The sequence below is a fragment of the Cygnus atratus genome, chromosome 1 (assembly GCF_013377495.2).
Source record: "Cygnus atratus isolate AKBS03 ecotype Queensland, Australia chromosome 1, CAtr_DNAZoo_HiC_assembly, whole genome shotgun sequence".
Taxonomy (NCBI): Eukaryota; Metazoa; Chordata; class Aves; order Anseriformes; family Anatidae; genus Cygnus; species Cygnus atratus.
Genome location: NC_066362.1, coordinates 24,829,002 through 24,846,642, shown reverse-complemented (window position 1 = coordinate 24,846,642; position 17,641 = coordinate 24,829,002). Strand labels below are relative to the sequence as shown.

General features: G+C 41.4%; 1 protein-coding gene across 1 annotated transcript in view; it reads left to right on the top strand.

Annotated features, from left to right (window-relative positions):
- CPED1 (cadherin like and PC-esterase domain containing 1) overlaps nucleotides 1–17,641 on the top strand; it is a 147,515-nt gene that overhangs the window by 8,354 nt on the left and 121,520 nt on the right. Inside the window, exon 2 of the mRNA XM_035559378.1 lies at nucleotides 3,272–3,458. Within this exon, the coding sequence (XP_035415271.1) occupies nucleotides 3,272–3,458 (187 nt within the window). The remainder of the gene's footprint in view (nucleotides 1–3,271; nucleotides 3,459–17,641) is intronic.

Sequence of the window (17,641 nt, the reverse complement as noted above, 5' to 3'; positions counted from 1 at the left end):
CTGAGCTCCACCACAACCACCCTCTCACTCCCCATCCTCAAAGGGAAAGGGGGAGAAAATACGATAGAAAAGGGCTCAAGGGTTGAGACAAGGACAGGGAGACTTCTCAACAGTTATCGAGATGGGCAAAACAGTCTCAGTGTAGGAGATCAGTAAAATTAATTGCCTATTACTAACAAGCAAAGAAGTGAGAAACAAAAGAAACTAAAACCACCTTTCCCTCATCCACCCTCTTCTACCTCCTCCCCCCAGGTGTCGCAGGGGAAGGGGGTATGGGGACTGCGGTCAGTCTACAGCACTTTGTCTCCGCCGCTCCTTCATGGTCACTCTCTGCTCCTACTCCACGTGGGGTCCCTCCCACGGGATGCCATCCTTCCTGAACTGAGCCTGCGGGGGCTGCCCACAGGCAGCAGCTCTTCAAGAACTGCTCCCACATGGCTCCGTACCATGGGGTCCATCCCCCAGGAGCAAACTGCTCCAGCGCGGGTCCCCCACGGGCAGCAGCTCCCCCCAGACCCCCTGCTCCTGCGTGGGCTCCTCTCCACGGCCTGCAGCTGCGGCCCAGGGCCTGCTCCTGCGGGGGCTCTCCATGGGCCGCAGCCTCCTCCAGGCCACATCCACCTGCTCCACCGGGGGCTCCTCCACGGGCTGCAGCGTGGAGATCTGCTCCGTGTGGGACCCATGGGTTGCAGGGGGACAGCCTGCTCCACCAGGGGCCTCTCCACAGGCCGCAGAGGAACTTGTGCTGTGTGCCTAGAGCACCTCCTGCCCTCCGTCTGCACTGAACTGGGAGGCTGTAGGGCTGGTTCTCACTCCTCACTCTCCCAGCCGCTGTTGCACAGCATTTTTTTTCCCTTCTTAAGTCTGCTCTCACAGAGGTGCAAACAACCTTGCTTATTGGCTCAGCTCTGGGCAGCGGCGGGTCCCTTTGGAGCTGGCTGAACCTGTCTCTGATCTAACATGGGGCAGCTTCTGTATTCTGCTCACAGAAGCCACCCCTGCAGCCTCATGCTACCAAAATCTTGCTGTGTAAACCCACTACGTGCGGCCTGAGGAGGATTCAGACACCTGCAACCTGAAGTGCTGGCCAGCCTGCCCCTTCCCCTGGGACAAGCAGGAGAAATGTGATAAGGCTGGCACGGACAGAGGCTTCCATCCCCAAGGACCACAGGGCTCCAGGGGCCTCCATGGTTGTCCCTCCCCAGCCTGCAGTGCCTCACAGGCAAGAAGGCAGAGAGGGGGACTGCCCCCTTGAAAGATGAAGTAGGCTTAGTTACTGGGGAGCAGAGGAACACTAAAGAAGGATGTGAAGCTGCTAATCATGAGAAAAAAACAAACAAACAAACAAACAAACAAACAAAAAGAAAACATGTTTCTGGGAAGAAGAGAAGCTGCTCACACTGTGAGAGAGCATCAGGTCCCGCCAAGGCCTGGTGCAAGAGGCGTGTGCTGTGAGGTGGCAGCCATGCTGGGGCGGAGCCTGCGGGACCATCACTTGCAGGGGAAAATAAAATGATTGTGGGACTCTCATAATAGATGCTATTACCATTTGTTTTAAGCAGAGTGCTTAAGGAGTGACATTGCAAGAGGCTTGGCTTTTGCAAAGACAGGTATGTTTTGGCAGCAGCTTTTATCAGCTGCACACACACACACACAGACACACACAAAGTATTAAAACTGGATGTGAAAGAAGGGTGCACACACAGTGCAGCAAAGCTCAAGGTGGGACTCATGCCAGAGAGCAAACACCCTCAGCTGCACAGGGAGGGACGTCTGCAAGACAAGCAGCGATTGCAAGCCAAAAGCCAGACACGAATGTGTCCTGGGCTGCAGTCCGTCAGTGCTTCTCACGTGTCCTTGGTTCACCCTGCAATATTGTCCGTTGCAACACACGTGGGATGGAAAATTGGATTTGCTTGCAAAATAGAGCTGGACGTGTCTCTTTTCACTGATTTTCTTCCATGGTATGAGTGAAATGGAAAGTGGGAAACATCTGGCTGAACAGCCTGTAATGCTATGCAGCAGTGTTGCTCTGGACGAGGCAGTGCCAGGGAGAGAGGCAGTGCTGGAGGGGGAGCCAGGGCAAGGGCTGGATTTAGGAACAGAGAGGGAGGGAGGAGACCAGGGAAATGGAGAGGAACGGCTGCCAGCAGCTGCTGGAGTTACTCGAGGGGCAGGAAGGAGACAAGATAAGAGAAGAGGAGGGAGGGGTGAAAGCGGGAGAGAAGTAAGTGGAGCAGGCTGAGGTGGGGAAAGGGCACTCAGAGCCTAGCACTAGCTTACTGCAGGACTGATGTGTTTTAAAAGTCCTGCAAGGACAGGGAGGACATCTGACCAGGTTACATAATGTAATTCCTGTGACTTCGCCACTATTTGTGCTTCTTCCGACCAGCATGTGATCACCATTTGTTTGAATATCCCAATGACTAAAGTAGTTTTGGATTGCACATTTAGCAACTGTACGTAGAAGTCTCTGACAGTGTTGTATCTAGATAATTTTCAGGGTCCCCTTGTCAATTACACAGATCCTTTCCACAAGGGATGTTTGTTCTGGAACACAAACAGAAATAGCATTAGGATTTCAGGAGTCTAAAATAGTTTGTATCCCTCGCTGCCATGGAGAAGCTTTCACTTTAGCCAAGTGTAATTTAAAACTGCATCCTGTAGTTGGTGAACAGATGACTGAGACAGTGACTTTAACACTAGATCCCAGGCCTATAAAGAAAATGGACACATCTTGAATGACATTTGTTTATGTCAAAACATCTGTCTCTTTTTTTTCAGCGTGATCTTCTGTGCAAAAATGGTGTGCCTTGTTTGTGTAAAACTTCCTATGTCCAGTGACAAGCTTACTAAAATTAGAAGGCATGGAATGACTTTGTTTGTGAAGCAGATACTGCTGACTGCTGCTAGTTTGAAATTCTTGAACTTGCCAAGAACTAACTTAGCATCCTGAATTAAATCCCTTAAATGCTGGTATGTTTCAATCCTAAAGGCAAATACTTTTCACCAAAAGAAAATCTTGTTTGTTAATGGTGGTTTTATTGCAAAAGAATAGCTAGACAATTCCAGATATTAGTGACCTGTTTCCCACATGGAGCATCCTGTTTTTATGCCTTATATAAGGCAAAAATCCCTGATTATACTATAAATACTTCCCAAAATGTCACTATAAGTTGCTAGTATCTTTTTTGAGAAAATAATGACTATGTATTATGCTCCTGAAAAGTGTCCTATCTTACGACCACTGTCTTTGCATTGTTTACTGTAGATCGAAGACTCCATTCTCCAGTACTTTGGAAGCCGTACGAGAAGAGCAATTCTGTATGCACCTCCTGCCCATAGTAAAACTGAGCGTCAGCTTTGCGAGCGCATCCTGAAGAAACATGGATATGCAGTCACAGTCCTTGAAAACAGGAGACTGATGGAAGATCTGAGACATGAGGGCCCTTATCACAGTAAGAATAAATTGACTTAATTAACGCGTTAATTACTAGTTGTTAGCTATCGATCCAGTATTCTTCCACAGAGGTAAAGTTTATACATTCTCAATATGAGTAAGGATACAAACCCTATTCAAACCCTGCCCAGTTATGCAACTAGTTTTTCACAATTAGATGATTCTTATATTAGAAACTTCCTTCTATAAAGATGCATAAGTAATTGAACATAGTCTTGAGAACCAAGTCACATCACTTCAGTTCCTGATGAGTTCACACACTGACTTCATCCATATAATAGCCGAGTGATTTTCAGTAGAGCATTTCATGATACAACAAATATTTGCAATATTTGCTTCTTTCTCATTTTCTCCCTTAAAGAAAAGCTGCATGCATGAAGGTACTCTTTTTCATTATGTAATAGCTTATTAAAGAACACAATATAGAAGTACCTTTTGACTGTAGATTTATGGTGTAGACCTGTAGAGTGCCTAATAGAGGAGCTTTGGGCACCAGTTATATTTGTTGACCATGTTAAAGTGGTTTTGGACACCTTAAAGGTATGAACTGAAACTGTGATTTCAATTTAATATTCAGTTGGAAGTCAATTTTGGAACTGGAAGGCTTTGAAAAATGTATGCTGGTCACCATTCTGTCAGCAGAAGAGTGTGTTTGGTTATTTCTCATGCTAAAGGGAGTGTCGTTTGTATCATTCAGACTTGCAATAACTTCCTGGGACTACCAGAGAGATCAGTTTTGCTTTGTGTTTTAACCAATCTGAATAGTTTAATAGATGAAAAAAGTATTTATTCAGCATGTTTTAGGCTACTCAAAATTCCACCACAAATTTCAACTGTCTTCAAGAAACTTTCTTGAAAATGAGTTTTCTTGGCAGGCTGCACCAAGTACTAATAAATTGTCTGCACCTTGCTGTCTTCTATTTTAATCTTTTTTCAAAGGCACCTTTTAGTTACTCCATGCCTTCTGTACTTTCCATCTCAGAGTGACAGGACACAGCAGGTCTGCAGGCTTCACTAATGTCAAATGGGCCACAGAGACAAGGCAGCACCTCTGGGGCAATGTGTATTTCACCATCTATGTGAAATACTTCTGTTTCAAATGGCCACGGAAGTGGGTATGCCAGGCTCATCTAGGCCTTGGAAAAAAAATCACTGTACTAAATTTTGCTACAGTGATCAACTCAGGTTCAGGTTCTGCAATACAGTTTTTTACCCTGCAAACAGTGCCTCTGTAGAATTCAACTTAACTGTGGATATTTATATTTTACAGTCTACCTAGTATCAGTACTTCCTGTAGTATTTTTCCAGTAATTAAAAAAAAAAAAAAAAAAGATAAAAAGATTTTAGGTATTTTCCAGAAACATCCTACAGCTTTCAGCAGAAGTTAGATGTATTGGAAAAAAGTCAGATGCTTTCCAGCTTAAGACAAAGAGTAATGGAATTTACTAATTCCATTTCATGGCAACATAGGTCTGCCTTTAATTTTTCCCTGTTATGTAAGTGCCTAGCTTTAAAGTTATGTTTGAAAAACACAAGTAAGTAAAAGAACATGTCTACATACCGAACCAATGATCTTTTCTTAGAATTAAACAAGTTATGCTTGGAGTTATTTTTCTTTGCCAGTAAATGAAGGGTTTTACTGTTCTGGATGGGATAGAACTTGATAAACCATGTTTTGGAGAAGGGTATTTTGAGCTATGCTTTGTCATAACATTTTCCCAATAGGAGTACTATAATTTATTTAAAATGTGCTACTTGGAACCTCTATTAAAAAGATACAGATAAAGGACTGAGAAACACAGATCACGAGTGTTACAAAAAATCTATAAAATGTTATTCCTTCTTACTTGGTATTATTTTGCAGCTCTACCTGGTGCTTTTATTTTTGTGCAGTTTCAGTGCAGTCCATCTTACTCACGTATTTTGAAAGTTCAGTCTGATTTCGAAAGGATTTTTTGTTTAGAATGGCTGTGAGCCAAGAGTCTAGCTGAAGTCATATATGGAAAAAAAATTCCCCACAAAACATTCCTAACTTTTTTGTGCTGGCCTACTATTAATTCTGGGACCAGTTCTGCTCCTGTTTGAAACTGAAGTGTGACAGCTCTGCACACTGATTTTCCAGAGAGAACCTCCACACTGGGGTTGCAGCACTGTTTTGAATTTATCACTGCCAGATGGAAACATCAGGGGAATAGTTTTCTTCAGTGGAATTTTTTTTGTTTCTTTCAGACCAACCAAAACATTTTGAGATTTGGTAACTGGCAGGTAGTTGGCTAAAAAGGAAAAGCATACCTTCTTTTTTATTTCTTTTTTCCAGGCAAAGAGACTGTGGTTTATGGGTTTCCTATGAAAAATCTGTATAGACGCTTTCTGCAGTCAAGTACAACTTATTAAAACCCCTAATTTTCACTGAAAAATACTTCTGTCAGTAAATTCTTAAGCAGCTTTGCATGAGTAAAAAGTGGCTGTGCTTTCCCTGTTCCTTTCCAATTAAACCCACGTGGAGGGAAAAGCCCACGGACTGATGATACCTGTGCCTGCTCTGAGCTGCTTTCAGTCTTCCTTTTGTGGCAACCTTACATGAGCTGGTTTTGCTGTAAGGTTTAACATATCTCAGTCTGCTGCTGGGATGGAGATAGGAAGATGCTCCTGTTTTGGTAGCAGATGACGGGACAGTCAAATTTTGTAGGGAGCTGGGACTGGTACCTCGCGCATGCAACTGCTGCTGGGGTAGACCTGTTTAGGCATGGTGAGTATCCCCAGTATCTGCAATAACTTCGTAGCAAAGCAGGCAGTTAAAATAAGGTTGGATAATAGCTGATCATAAAGATACCCGGTTGTATAGGCAGGTGTGTTTCATGTCTTGTTCCTTCCTTCCTCCTCCTTCCCTAAAATACAAGAATCTGCTCATACAGGCAGAGCCTCTGGAACAGGTTCTGCTTTTTCCACAGCCTTGGAGGGGGTATGAAACTGGTGTCATGCAGCCTCACAGAAAAGAATAGTTCAGAATCAGAAGAAAGAGTGAGAAATCCCCACACCTCTGAGCTTTCTCCTTAGGATGTTTGCCTGCCTTCCCTCAGCCCAGAACAGAGTGTTTTTGTTCTATCAGAGGTGAGTGGGATGGGCCACCTGGGTTCAGAGCACACTTAGGTTCTCCCAGAGTAGTAAATGCTAGAGAAGAACCTTCCAAATATTTTCCAGAGTCTTCTGCCTTCTTTTCTGTCCTCCCATCCTAAGAAGCTCTCGTCTCTGGGGCCACAGAAAAAAAAAAAAAAAAAAGGGTCTGTGGGTCCCTATGGCTCTGTGATGCTCTGCCAACATTTTCACAGTGTTTTTCCCAAGGAAAATTTTATTTCAGAAATTTGTGGCACCAAAATGCCTTTCTGCCTTCCAAAAATAATGTTCCATAATTGCTGACTGCAATTGATCAGGAGCATCTGAATCTTTCCTGAACTCCATACTTTCCTCACATGACATCTAAGAAATAAAAGAAGGAAGGAAATGAACTACTTATATTTTTCTTTTTGGAGCTGTCAGAATTTCTGTCCTCTGTTCCATATGCCTGACTTTTTTGTCAGTGGTGACCCTCCCTTGATAGGCATCTACTTCATTTCTCAATTCTTCACCTTTACTAATACTTATGCAAAGCTCAGAAAACTTCAGGCTCTGAAAAACATGTGCAGCTGTATGCTGCAAAGATGGCCAGACAGTTTAAAATTCATTCTGCAATAACATACAAAATTCTGTTACAGCTAGCCTTTGGAACTGAAAAGATTCTGCACAGCCTTGATGATAGCTGGCCATGGGAAAAAGCACACCTATTCAGGCTGCTGGCAAACTGAGTGCACTGTAACACTATCTGCTCCCTGCCACATTAAAGTTTTAATTTGAATAATTTGGTGAAAGTTTGTGCAATTGCAGTGGATAACTTAAAAAAACATATATCATAAACCATTTCCATAGTATTGATTTTACATTATTTCCTATTTCTAGAATACTACAGTGAACTCTTTGAGCTTTACTAAGGCTTCTGTTTGCAAGTTGAGTGACATCCAGCAAAGATGAAATTTTAGCCAAACTGTTACAAAGATTGTTATAATACACATATTGATTTGTTTTTGTTTTTGTTTTCTGATTTATTGTTCTGTGGGATAACCCATCTTAGCTTTGGTCAATATTTGCCTCCTGGGTCAATAATTCTTGATATTTATTTCAGCTGAAATCAATACTAGCTTCATGTCATATTCATTCATATGAGATTGTTTGGTGTAGATCATGTACTATCCATATCCTAAAACTTACATAGATTGCAATGTGTATTGGATCTGAAGTTATTTCCTATTTCCTGACTTTATCAGTATGATTGCATTGAACTCGGTTCTGTTTTTTGCCATTTTGAGAGCATGCTGTGTTTACTTGGCTGCGTAAATTAAGCCCTGCTTCCAGCCACTGACTATGAGGATGATCTGGCTTTTTGCAGATGTGGGAGTGGTGCTTGGGTGGAGCTGCTCAGGAAGGGATGAGTGAGGCAACAGACCGGTGTGAGCCAATGCAAGTGAATCTTGGCTCTTCCCTTTATGTGCTAGGGTCAAGAGATCTGTCTGGCATTTAAGGTGGCATCCCATAGCATTACTTAGATATTACAGCAAGTAGAGCATAAAGCGTCATTGCTAAAACAGTCTATGTTCAGACTTAACTCATTCTGCTATAAAATGCTGATTTGAGGAGTACTGATTTATTCCAGCTGGTATGGTTTTTGCTGCCTCCATCCTTGGCTCTCTACAGAGCACCCTGGTGCTTTCTTGCACCCACAGGTTGCTCCTTGGAAAAGGTGCTTTGTGGGGAGTATCAGGAAGCATGAGCCTGTAGGAGCAGGCACAGGTGTGCAGGGGATGTGGAGTGCTGCTAGCTGTGGGTTTCTGACTCTCTCTGGGTGGTGCATGACTGGAGAAGCAGTTGGGGACAGATGAAAGAAAATTCTGCTTTGACTATGAAAAAACATTTTTCCAAATCAGTCATCATCATTTTTTTTTTTTTAATTTTGGTTTGTTGAGTGTTCTTTGGAAAAATTGCTTTTTAAAGAAAATCTACGTTTTCCACAGGAAGAAAATGTCTGTGTTTGTGCACTTCTATTCACACTAGGCCTAAGAGGCAGAGAAATATTACCACACTAGCATTAGAGAAGCAGAAACAAGGTTAAAAGCCATATAAGTCACTGTCACAACCAGGATGAAACTACATGCTTCTCGATGTATATTATTATGTTGTTACTTTAGCATATTGTATCACCTCTAGTACTCCTGACTGCTCATACATTTGACCAGAGGCCAAATCAGCAGAAGAAACAGCTGAATTGCTGACATCTGGCTAGCAGCAAGGTAGGAACTTGTAGAAGTGTTACTTCTTAAGTGCATACTTTCCTTAGGGCTGCTAATTAGTCTAGAGAATAAACTACAGCCATGGGTTTCAGAGGCCCGTAAGGCCATGTCTGGTGACTGTCAGGCATTCACTTTTTGTTTTCCAGGACTTACTATATCAGCAAATGTAGTGAGAATTAGAGGGGTTAGAGACAGGAGGACACAAAACTGTTCTTAAATGAGTATGAAGACTGAGACAACTGGGGGAACATATTTGCTAACAAAAAATGTGAAAAAGGCTGCTGCTAAGGAAGAAAAAAGAATAATCTGTACTTTGTGTCCATAGTAAATAGGTCATAACGTAATATAACAACTGAAAATAGTTTAGATACTAGGAAAGCTTTTTGGGGGTAAAGCAGTGAAGTAATCACAAGCATTCCCTGAAGCTGTGGAGCATCAGTTCTTAAAGGTCTTTAAAAAAATAAGTAAGGAGATTTTATTGGGTCAAGTGTGTTCCCTTGTGGGGAAACAAGATGGACTCATAGACCTCTTGAAGTTTATTGACTAGCCATAAGAAAATGAGGTAGATAAGAAACTGAGCAGGGAAAATGCATTGATTTCTAAACCAGGTGGAGAGATTCCAGGTACAAATCACCTGTGACTCAGGGCTTTAACTGAGGAACAAGCAACATGTAGTTTGCAGCATCTTCTTCTGCATCTTCTTAAAATGCAAAATTTCTTGAAGGAAGGGAGGAAGGAAGGAAGGGAAAGAAAGAAAAGAAAGAAATAAAGAGAAAGAAAGAGAAAGAGAAGGAAAGAAGGAAAGAAAAAGGAGAGAAGAAAGGAAGAAAGGAAGAAAAAGGAGAGAAGAAAGGAAGAAAAAGGAGAGAAGAAAGGAAGAAAGGAAGGAAGGGATGTCTATGAGAAAATATTCCTGAAAGGAGTGGAGATAAGGGAAGGGACCAAAATCAGTGGTGCATACAGTTAGGCCAGCTAAAGTTGGAGAAGGTAGAAAGCAAATGACATATTCTGAAATACAAATAGTTTTCATGGGTTGGTATGTAAAAATCAGTCCTAAGAGAACCAAATTTCCTCAAGTGAGTGGTTATCTGTGGAGTTTAAATTCATTAACAGGAATAGGTAGCATTAGTTCTAACTTCCATTTCATTTTTTACTTTTCATTGTTCAGAGTTAGTAAGAAATATGATTTGCTGTTTTCTACAGCCTCAGACAAGTTTCCATGAAATCCAACTAACTTTAGCAAACAATTATAAAGAGTAAAGGCCTCAAGGAAAATTGCTGGTGTGTTCTGTAAACATCTGGTTGCCATTTTCAATTACAAGGACCAACCCACTGAAGGAAGCAGTTTAGTTTTTTTGGAACAGAAATGAGACACTGGGGTTTTTGTTCTTTTTCATGGTGGAGAGTAAAGGAAATGTCAGGAATAGAGAGGTCACTAGATGCTCAGCTTTTATAAATACAAAAGTCTCTGAGAAAATTAAAGTAAATTGAAATCAGGTTCTGAAAGTGTAAACAATCCTGTGGAGGTAAGGTTAAATAAGCAGGACTCGAGATCCTAGCATGCCAGCAAAAGCACAAGATCATTCCATCATAAATAAGCCATTTAAAATATTGTGCCAAATAATAATGGTGAGGCTAGCCACAGAAGTATGTTGTGTGTTACAATACAAATACATGCATATACACATATCTAGCAGATGTAATTGCTTTTCCAAAAATCATTTTGGTTAATTCTTGGTACAAGTATACAGTATACAAAACAGTTGGTTTCTTAATGCAAAATATATGTCATGTGAGTCCTGCACAAGGTTTTGACAAGTAAAACATACATTTCAGAGGCATTCTTTTTGTATGTTGTTAAGCAAGGAATTCCTTAAACTAGCAAAATACTTAGAAATGTGGTTATCCTCAGAGCATACTGAATTACAAGCATACTTAATGTTTGTTAAATTTGTTCGGCTTCCTTAAAATGATAGTTTGTATAGTTTTAGGAAAAAAAAAAAGTATACCAGAAACATGTACTGTCTTGATCATTTTTTAATTTTACTTTTTGAAATTAAGCCTGGCTATTTGCTACGCAGTTGAAAGTGGCTGCCTAATCTCATGCCACAGGCATCATTGGTTGCAACACAAGACAGATTAGTTTCTGGCATACCCAGATAAATGCTGTTCTCTAGCGTGATGCCGTGGTTTCTTGTTAGACAATGTAAAGGCATTGTATATTTTTTAGAACAATATGTATTCTCCTTCCTAATTATTAGCAGAACATATTCATGTTTTCTAGCAGAAAAGCATACAAGCTGTTTCTTTGTATCATTAAAATAAACCCTCTGTAGAATTGTACTAAAAACTCTGGTTCAAAAGCACTCTTTTCCTTGAGGAAGAGAAATTCTTTATTTGTTCATTAAAAAAAAAATAATGCATGGACATTGAACTTTCTAAAGTTAAAAACAAAAGATAGCATTTAGTCATAAAGTTACTGAACATATCTTTCTTTGAATGCTCTTTTTATTCATGTAAACAGAACATACAGTCCAACGGAGAGTGGCATCTATTGAGCTGACATAGAATTTACAATAATTAAAATACTACACACCGATTACACAGTGAGCTAAAATTAAAACTTTGCTGGAATAAATTATGTCATGTTAATAGAATCTGAAAAACGCCAGTGTCCAGGCAGATTAACATGGCCAAGGGAAAGCAACAATGTGCAAGTCCACTGAAAATGAAGAAATATGAGATTAAGGGGTAGGTATACAAGCTTTTAAATGCATGTGTCTATTCTCAAATGTCATATGATGATCTAATATAAATGCTGGGAGAAGCCTTGCCAGAAGCCTGCAGCAGTCCCATCAGAGTAGTCTCTCCAAGGCACTGTTGCGTTAGTGCTGCCCAGTGTTTGGGCTGCTGGAAGCTGTGCACCCTTTCTGAGGCACTCCCTGGCTGTGAGCCTGGGTCAGCTGTGAGAAATGCGGTGTCTTTTATCATTGTGCTCCCATTTTAGGTAGAGGCATTCATATACCTCTGAAACCAAACCAACATGTTTTGTGTTTGTTTGCTTGCTTGTTTTTTACTGTAGCTGCCATGGCTTTTGTTGGGTCAACAAAAAAATATAAGCAAAAAGCTTATATGCTGTGTGTGCCTTCACTGTAATTTGCAACCAGCCCACTCCATTCCTAGGTTCAGATTCCAACTTTCTCCAGCTGCATCCACTTTCAGCTGACAGTTCTTTTGAATGCTGCATCCCCAAAATGTTCCAGACATCAAAAGTGCAGTAGCCACCCACAGGTTAAAACATGTTTCTGAATGTTTCATGCACCATAATATTGCTACAGTGGCTTATTTTTCATAAAATGGAAACCTTTCCTTCATGACAGGAATGATAATTCTACCATTTTGATGGTCATTATACTCCCTCAAAGTTGCTTTTCAATGAAATATTCAATATTCTTTTACTCAGCCCCTGAGGTTGTCCATTTGGATGTAGTCCTAGTTTGCACAGATGGTGAAGTGAAAGGAAGCTTTTCTGACCTACTCAGAAACCAGAATTAACTACCCCTTAGTTTACAGTTGGTCATAAGAGCTTTAGTATTTCTGGAAAAAAAAAACAAAAACAACAACAACAACAACAAATAACACCTCATACAGAAAACTGACACCTCATTGATTAGAAAGAAAAAAATATTGTGATTAATTTCTAGCATTTTTGGCAGGCTCATTTCCTTAGAAAACAATGTCCATTTTTGACAGTAAAGGGACAAAATATGGAAGGGACTGTGATTAAAAAGTAGCAAAAGAATAGGATTTGAAATGAAGATGAGCAACCTTAACTGGCAGCAAGATTAAAAAATAGGCGTTTTCTCAGTGGTGCCTCACTAAGTAAAAATTATTCAGATTATGACAGAGGGAAGATCATGCTCAGTGCTGAATGGTATGCATTTTGGAAAGCTTTAAACAAATGATTCAAGGCATAAAGTGTTTCTATAACAAGCTCATTGTTGTAATGACTTTGTTTCTGACATTTGCAGTAATGCTGTCCAAAATAAATATTTAGCTACAAAGAGGAGTTTCATTTTTAATTTATAATGACTACTAAAAATGTGTATGTACATAGAATATACTGGGCTTTCTTCTACATTGTGTAAAACAAGATAAATATGGCATAACCACAGTTATTTTACATCTGACAGTAGGACTACAGCTCTATTGATCAGGTTTTGGAAAAAAGAAATCTTAAAGCAAAATGGTAAAAGCAGGAAAAGCTACTTTTTTCTTTATTTTGAAGAAAACCACTGTTCCTACTTTTTTATTTTTATTTTTTTGGTAACAAGGGAAAATAGAAATCTATCACCATATCCAAGTATTTTGTTGAACAGGTAGATAAACAAAATAAGAGCAAGACCCAGCTATTTTAGACTAGATCAAGAAATAATTATCTGCCTAAATGGGACTTTAGCATTTAAATATATTTTTTTTTTCCATCTGGCTTCTCTTATAAAAAGAAAACTTCAGTTTTTACAATGTCAGTAACACTAATTATCACTGGGAGCTTTCTAGAAGTCAGTCTTCAACAAAAAATAATTGAGGTAATTTTCTTTAAAGAGTGGGCTGAAGACAAGGACTTTAAATACAGAGTCTGGCACATGTTAAGCCCATTTGCTCTTGGAATTAAGTGTTACAGCTTTAGAAAAAAAAATAAAATAGAAGATCTTTGGAGAAAGTTCTAGGAACAGAAAGAAAAAAGTACTGGTATAGAATGTAACTGTAGACCAGTTAGGTTGCCCAATTTGTGACAGGATGAGGTGTGAGGTAGGAGAAAGCAGATTTTTCCCCTTCTCTACCCAGCTCCATGACACGTCTGACTTACATGCTATATGTTACAGTACATGTTTTCTGCTCATATAACACTGTGGCATTTCCTGATGACCTTCAAAAGTGAGAGGTCTGACCATATATTTCTTTAAAATGTTTGGAAAGAAAATTTTAACTCCCTTGTTAGAGTTCATGTTCCATGGATGCTCTGCAAGGTAGTCGTGATGATGTGCATTTCACCTACTTTCACCACCACATGGCATGCCAGGTGAGTAGAGCTGACAGGCAGCACAGGGTGCTTCAGAGAAATCAGTATCTATGTTGGAAAGTGCCCTCACATTAGCCATGACTTAATTATTGCATTGTTGTGGCTTCTCTGGCTTTGGCTAGCTCATAAATAAAATGAGTCAAATCCCTAGTCCTGAGGACAAGTGATGCCATGTGGCTCACATCCATGTATCTAAACTCTTTTTTCTCTGACTGAGGGTGGCCTGCTCTCTGCTGGGTTTCAGGAACTGTCACAGGCTTGAGCTTTTCTCCTAAACTATGCCTGGGGCATTGCATGGCCACCCAGGGAGAAGAAAACAAACACAGCAGATGACTGCAGGCCAGTGGTTGGGCCTGTGTCCTCTCACTGCTTAGTTTAGCCATTCTCTGCTCCCTAGTTCCTCTTCTGCAATATTTTGGTCGTTTCCTGCCTCTTGGGTATTAAGGAATCCGACACATTAATGAGTATTGTCTGTCATAGGATGCCCAAATGATGTAAATGCAGTTATTAAGGGCAGACATTCAAACTTTAAAGTGTGTCTTGGTTTCTTGCAGAGGTGATCAAACACCATCCTTTTAACATTGCAATTGTAATCTTAACTTGTTTGAATTAGAATGAGATAGGGCATTAAAACAAACAAACCCATCTACTCCTTAGCTGCTTGCCCTGTGTCTCCTCTATGTCCATGGAAGGGAAGAGGCAATCTTCTCAGCTCTAGCACTATTTTTTCCCATTAAAGTCAATGATGAATTCTCATGTGATCATTCAGAGAGCTTCTCAGTTCAGGTTCCTCAGGTTTTCAGTCCTGTGGCAAAGATTGGTAGAAAAGTTGGAAGTGAAGGGATAGATGGAAAGTATACTCAGACTGGCGGTTTTCTTTTCTCGGGCAGAACTCCTTCACCCCAGGCACAACTTGCCCACTGAATCGTTTTTTCCCACCCCGCTAGCTCTTTCCATTTGTTGCCTGCACCTCTCTACACACCCAGACCCTTTCTTGTAAGAGTAGCAGAATCAGCAGCTTTGGTCATATTCTAGTGTCGAAGATGTCTCAGTACCTCTCAGTTTTGTTGTAGCTCCTACTCACACACTCATCCAAGTTAGAGATTCCCAAGTCTGGCAACCAGCAGAGGTGAGGCTGCTGCTGCTCCATGCCCCAGCTCCATCCAGCAGTGATGCTGCACATGTGTTCCTATGGGGCACACGCACATGGACACACCTACACACCCTGGCTGTGCACGCACACGTGGCTGGCTGCAGACAGCAGTGCACAGGGACACACTCAGTGCTCACGCAGACACAAGCGGTGCCTGCAGCCTCACCTACCCACCAGTGCTCACTCACCCACCCGCCCTCGCTCAGCTGCTGCCACCCCGGACACATGGGGCTCTGAGCCCTGGTCCCTTCCAGCTGCAGCACCCAGAGCTCCAGGCACACACTTGCACACAAGATCCCCACAGCCAGGAAGAGCTGGAAATACAGTTTTATGAGAAGACAGTGCAGGCTGTTGATAGGTACTCAAAAGCCGTGACAAGCACTGTTTTCAACTTTCATTTGACTCACTTACTCATGATGTATCCTTCCACTTGATAACTGTATGCTGCTTTTTCACATGACTTTGCCTTAGGGTGTGCAGAACAGTGATACTAAATTCTTTCCTGGATGCAGTCCCAAGAATTATTTGTCAGAGTAGCTTGGATCAAGTAGCAGTGAGGGTTATCCAAAGGGAATTGTGTCAGGCAGAGGATTTTTCCTTGGCACAGATCAGAATGTAACTCTTCCTTCTTCTCCTTTGAGGCTTGGAGAGCAGAGTACCCACATCCTCACTGCATGGAGCTGTGTGGTTCTCTGCCCTTCCCTGCACAGGGCAGAGTTCTTCTCTCCCTCAAGGCATGAATCTCTTCCTTCTCCCTTAGAATCACAGAATATCCAAGTTGGACCCCAAAGGACCACCCAAAAATAAATAAAATAAAATAAAAAGAAATCATATCATATAACTAAGAGCACTGCTTCTAGAACACTGTTACTGAGAGTGTTTGCTTCTTAAACTCCAGCAGCTTGGTGCTGTGACCACTGCCCTGGGGAGCCTGTCCCAATGCCTGACCACTTCTGGGTGCAGAACCTTTTCTTTGCACCTCCATGCAGCATGGAGCTGAGGCCTTCCTCCTGGTGTGGGATGGATCCCCCCTCTTTCCCACCAGCAAAGAGCAGAGAATCACTCCTCTGGTGCCATTTATTTAAGGATACAATTTATCTGCATGCTTATTTTCAAATAATTGCACTTTAAAAGAGATGTGGGTTATCCCAGAGGTGGGATGCACAGACTCTTCCTTCCACGTCCTTGATGCGAAAATCTGGTGATGCTTTGATTTCTTGTCCTTGGTCAGAGTGTGTCCCACAGCCACCTCTCCTGCTCAGCCCCAAGCCCTGCTACCAGAACAGGGACATTGTTTTGCTATTGCCTGTAACAGATGCAGCATATGGACAATAACTTCTTAACTACAGAGCTACCCTCACCATGAGTTTCTTCATCCCAATCCAATCCCTACATATCTCAACTGCATGACCTCCACCCTCCCCACATCACATCCTCTCCTTCCATTTTTTTCCTGGCTCTTCATCCCAGTCCATCTTCAGTGGCCTGGTTAATATCCATCTGGCCTTCCTGACAGAGAGTTTCCTTCTACATCTTCACAGCTGGTAGGGAAGCACCCACACAAGTGGATTAGCTGAGCTGTGGCAGATCTGTCACAGCTACATGCTTTAGCTATTTACTGAGCACTTCTGTCCCAGAGAAGGTTAGGTCTCAGTCCCACTCTGCTTTCTTGTCTGAGTGAGAAACATGTCTAGCAGCTTTGTCTGTGGTGGCATACATGATGTGTAAAAATACATATGGAGTAAGAATTGCAGCATTTGGGAACAGCTAGGGATGTAAACCTTTATAGCCTGCATACAAATAGAGGATATTGTACTGGATAACTAGACGTTTTTGGTTTCACCAAGGCTTGCTGTGCAGAAAGTACCCATATGTGGAGACCATTCCAGAGTCCTCTGAATATTCATCCAAAGCACTGTGTGTAAGCACAGAAGTGGAATAACAGGCTTGAGTGTTTGAAATGCCCTGATGTGTTTGCCATTGGGTCAGGACTACATATTTTCCTTCTGTTTGCTATTGAACTCTGCTGTAGCTCGCAAAGAATTCTAATAGCATATTTTCATAGCTTGAGTTCACAGATTATTCCATGTTAAAAAATACAGGTTGCAAGAGTTACAATCTGAAATAGAACTCAGCAGAGAATTATTCTTAGCCTGACACTACCTCTCCTGATAAACTAAGAACCATCTAATGCACCTGTTTTACATGCTGCAGTACTCCTTGCCCCAAAGCTGACTAAATCAACTATTGAATGTACTTTACTTACTTTTATTTCCAGTAGTCTGTTCACTCTTTGGTTGCACAGAAAAAAAAAAAACAAAACCAACAACAACAACAACAACAAAAAAAAAACAACAAAAAAAAAAACTGAGCCAAGGTAAAACCCTGATCATCCCCAAGGGGGCTGAATAATGACTCTCCTCAGGATTCCTCTAGCCTTTCCCTGGCATCCATACAGCACCCATACAAAGTGTTTCGTGAATGAACTGGCTGTGTCTAACAATCTCAGTCTCATACATAGAGTGTTTTTTGTTATTGTTGTTTTGGTTTGGTTTGGTTTTTACACT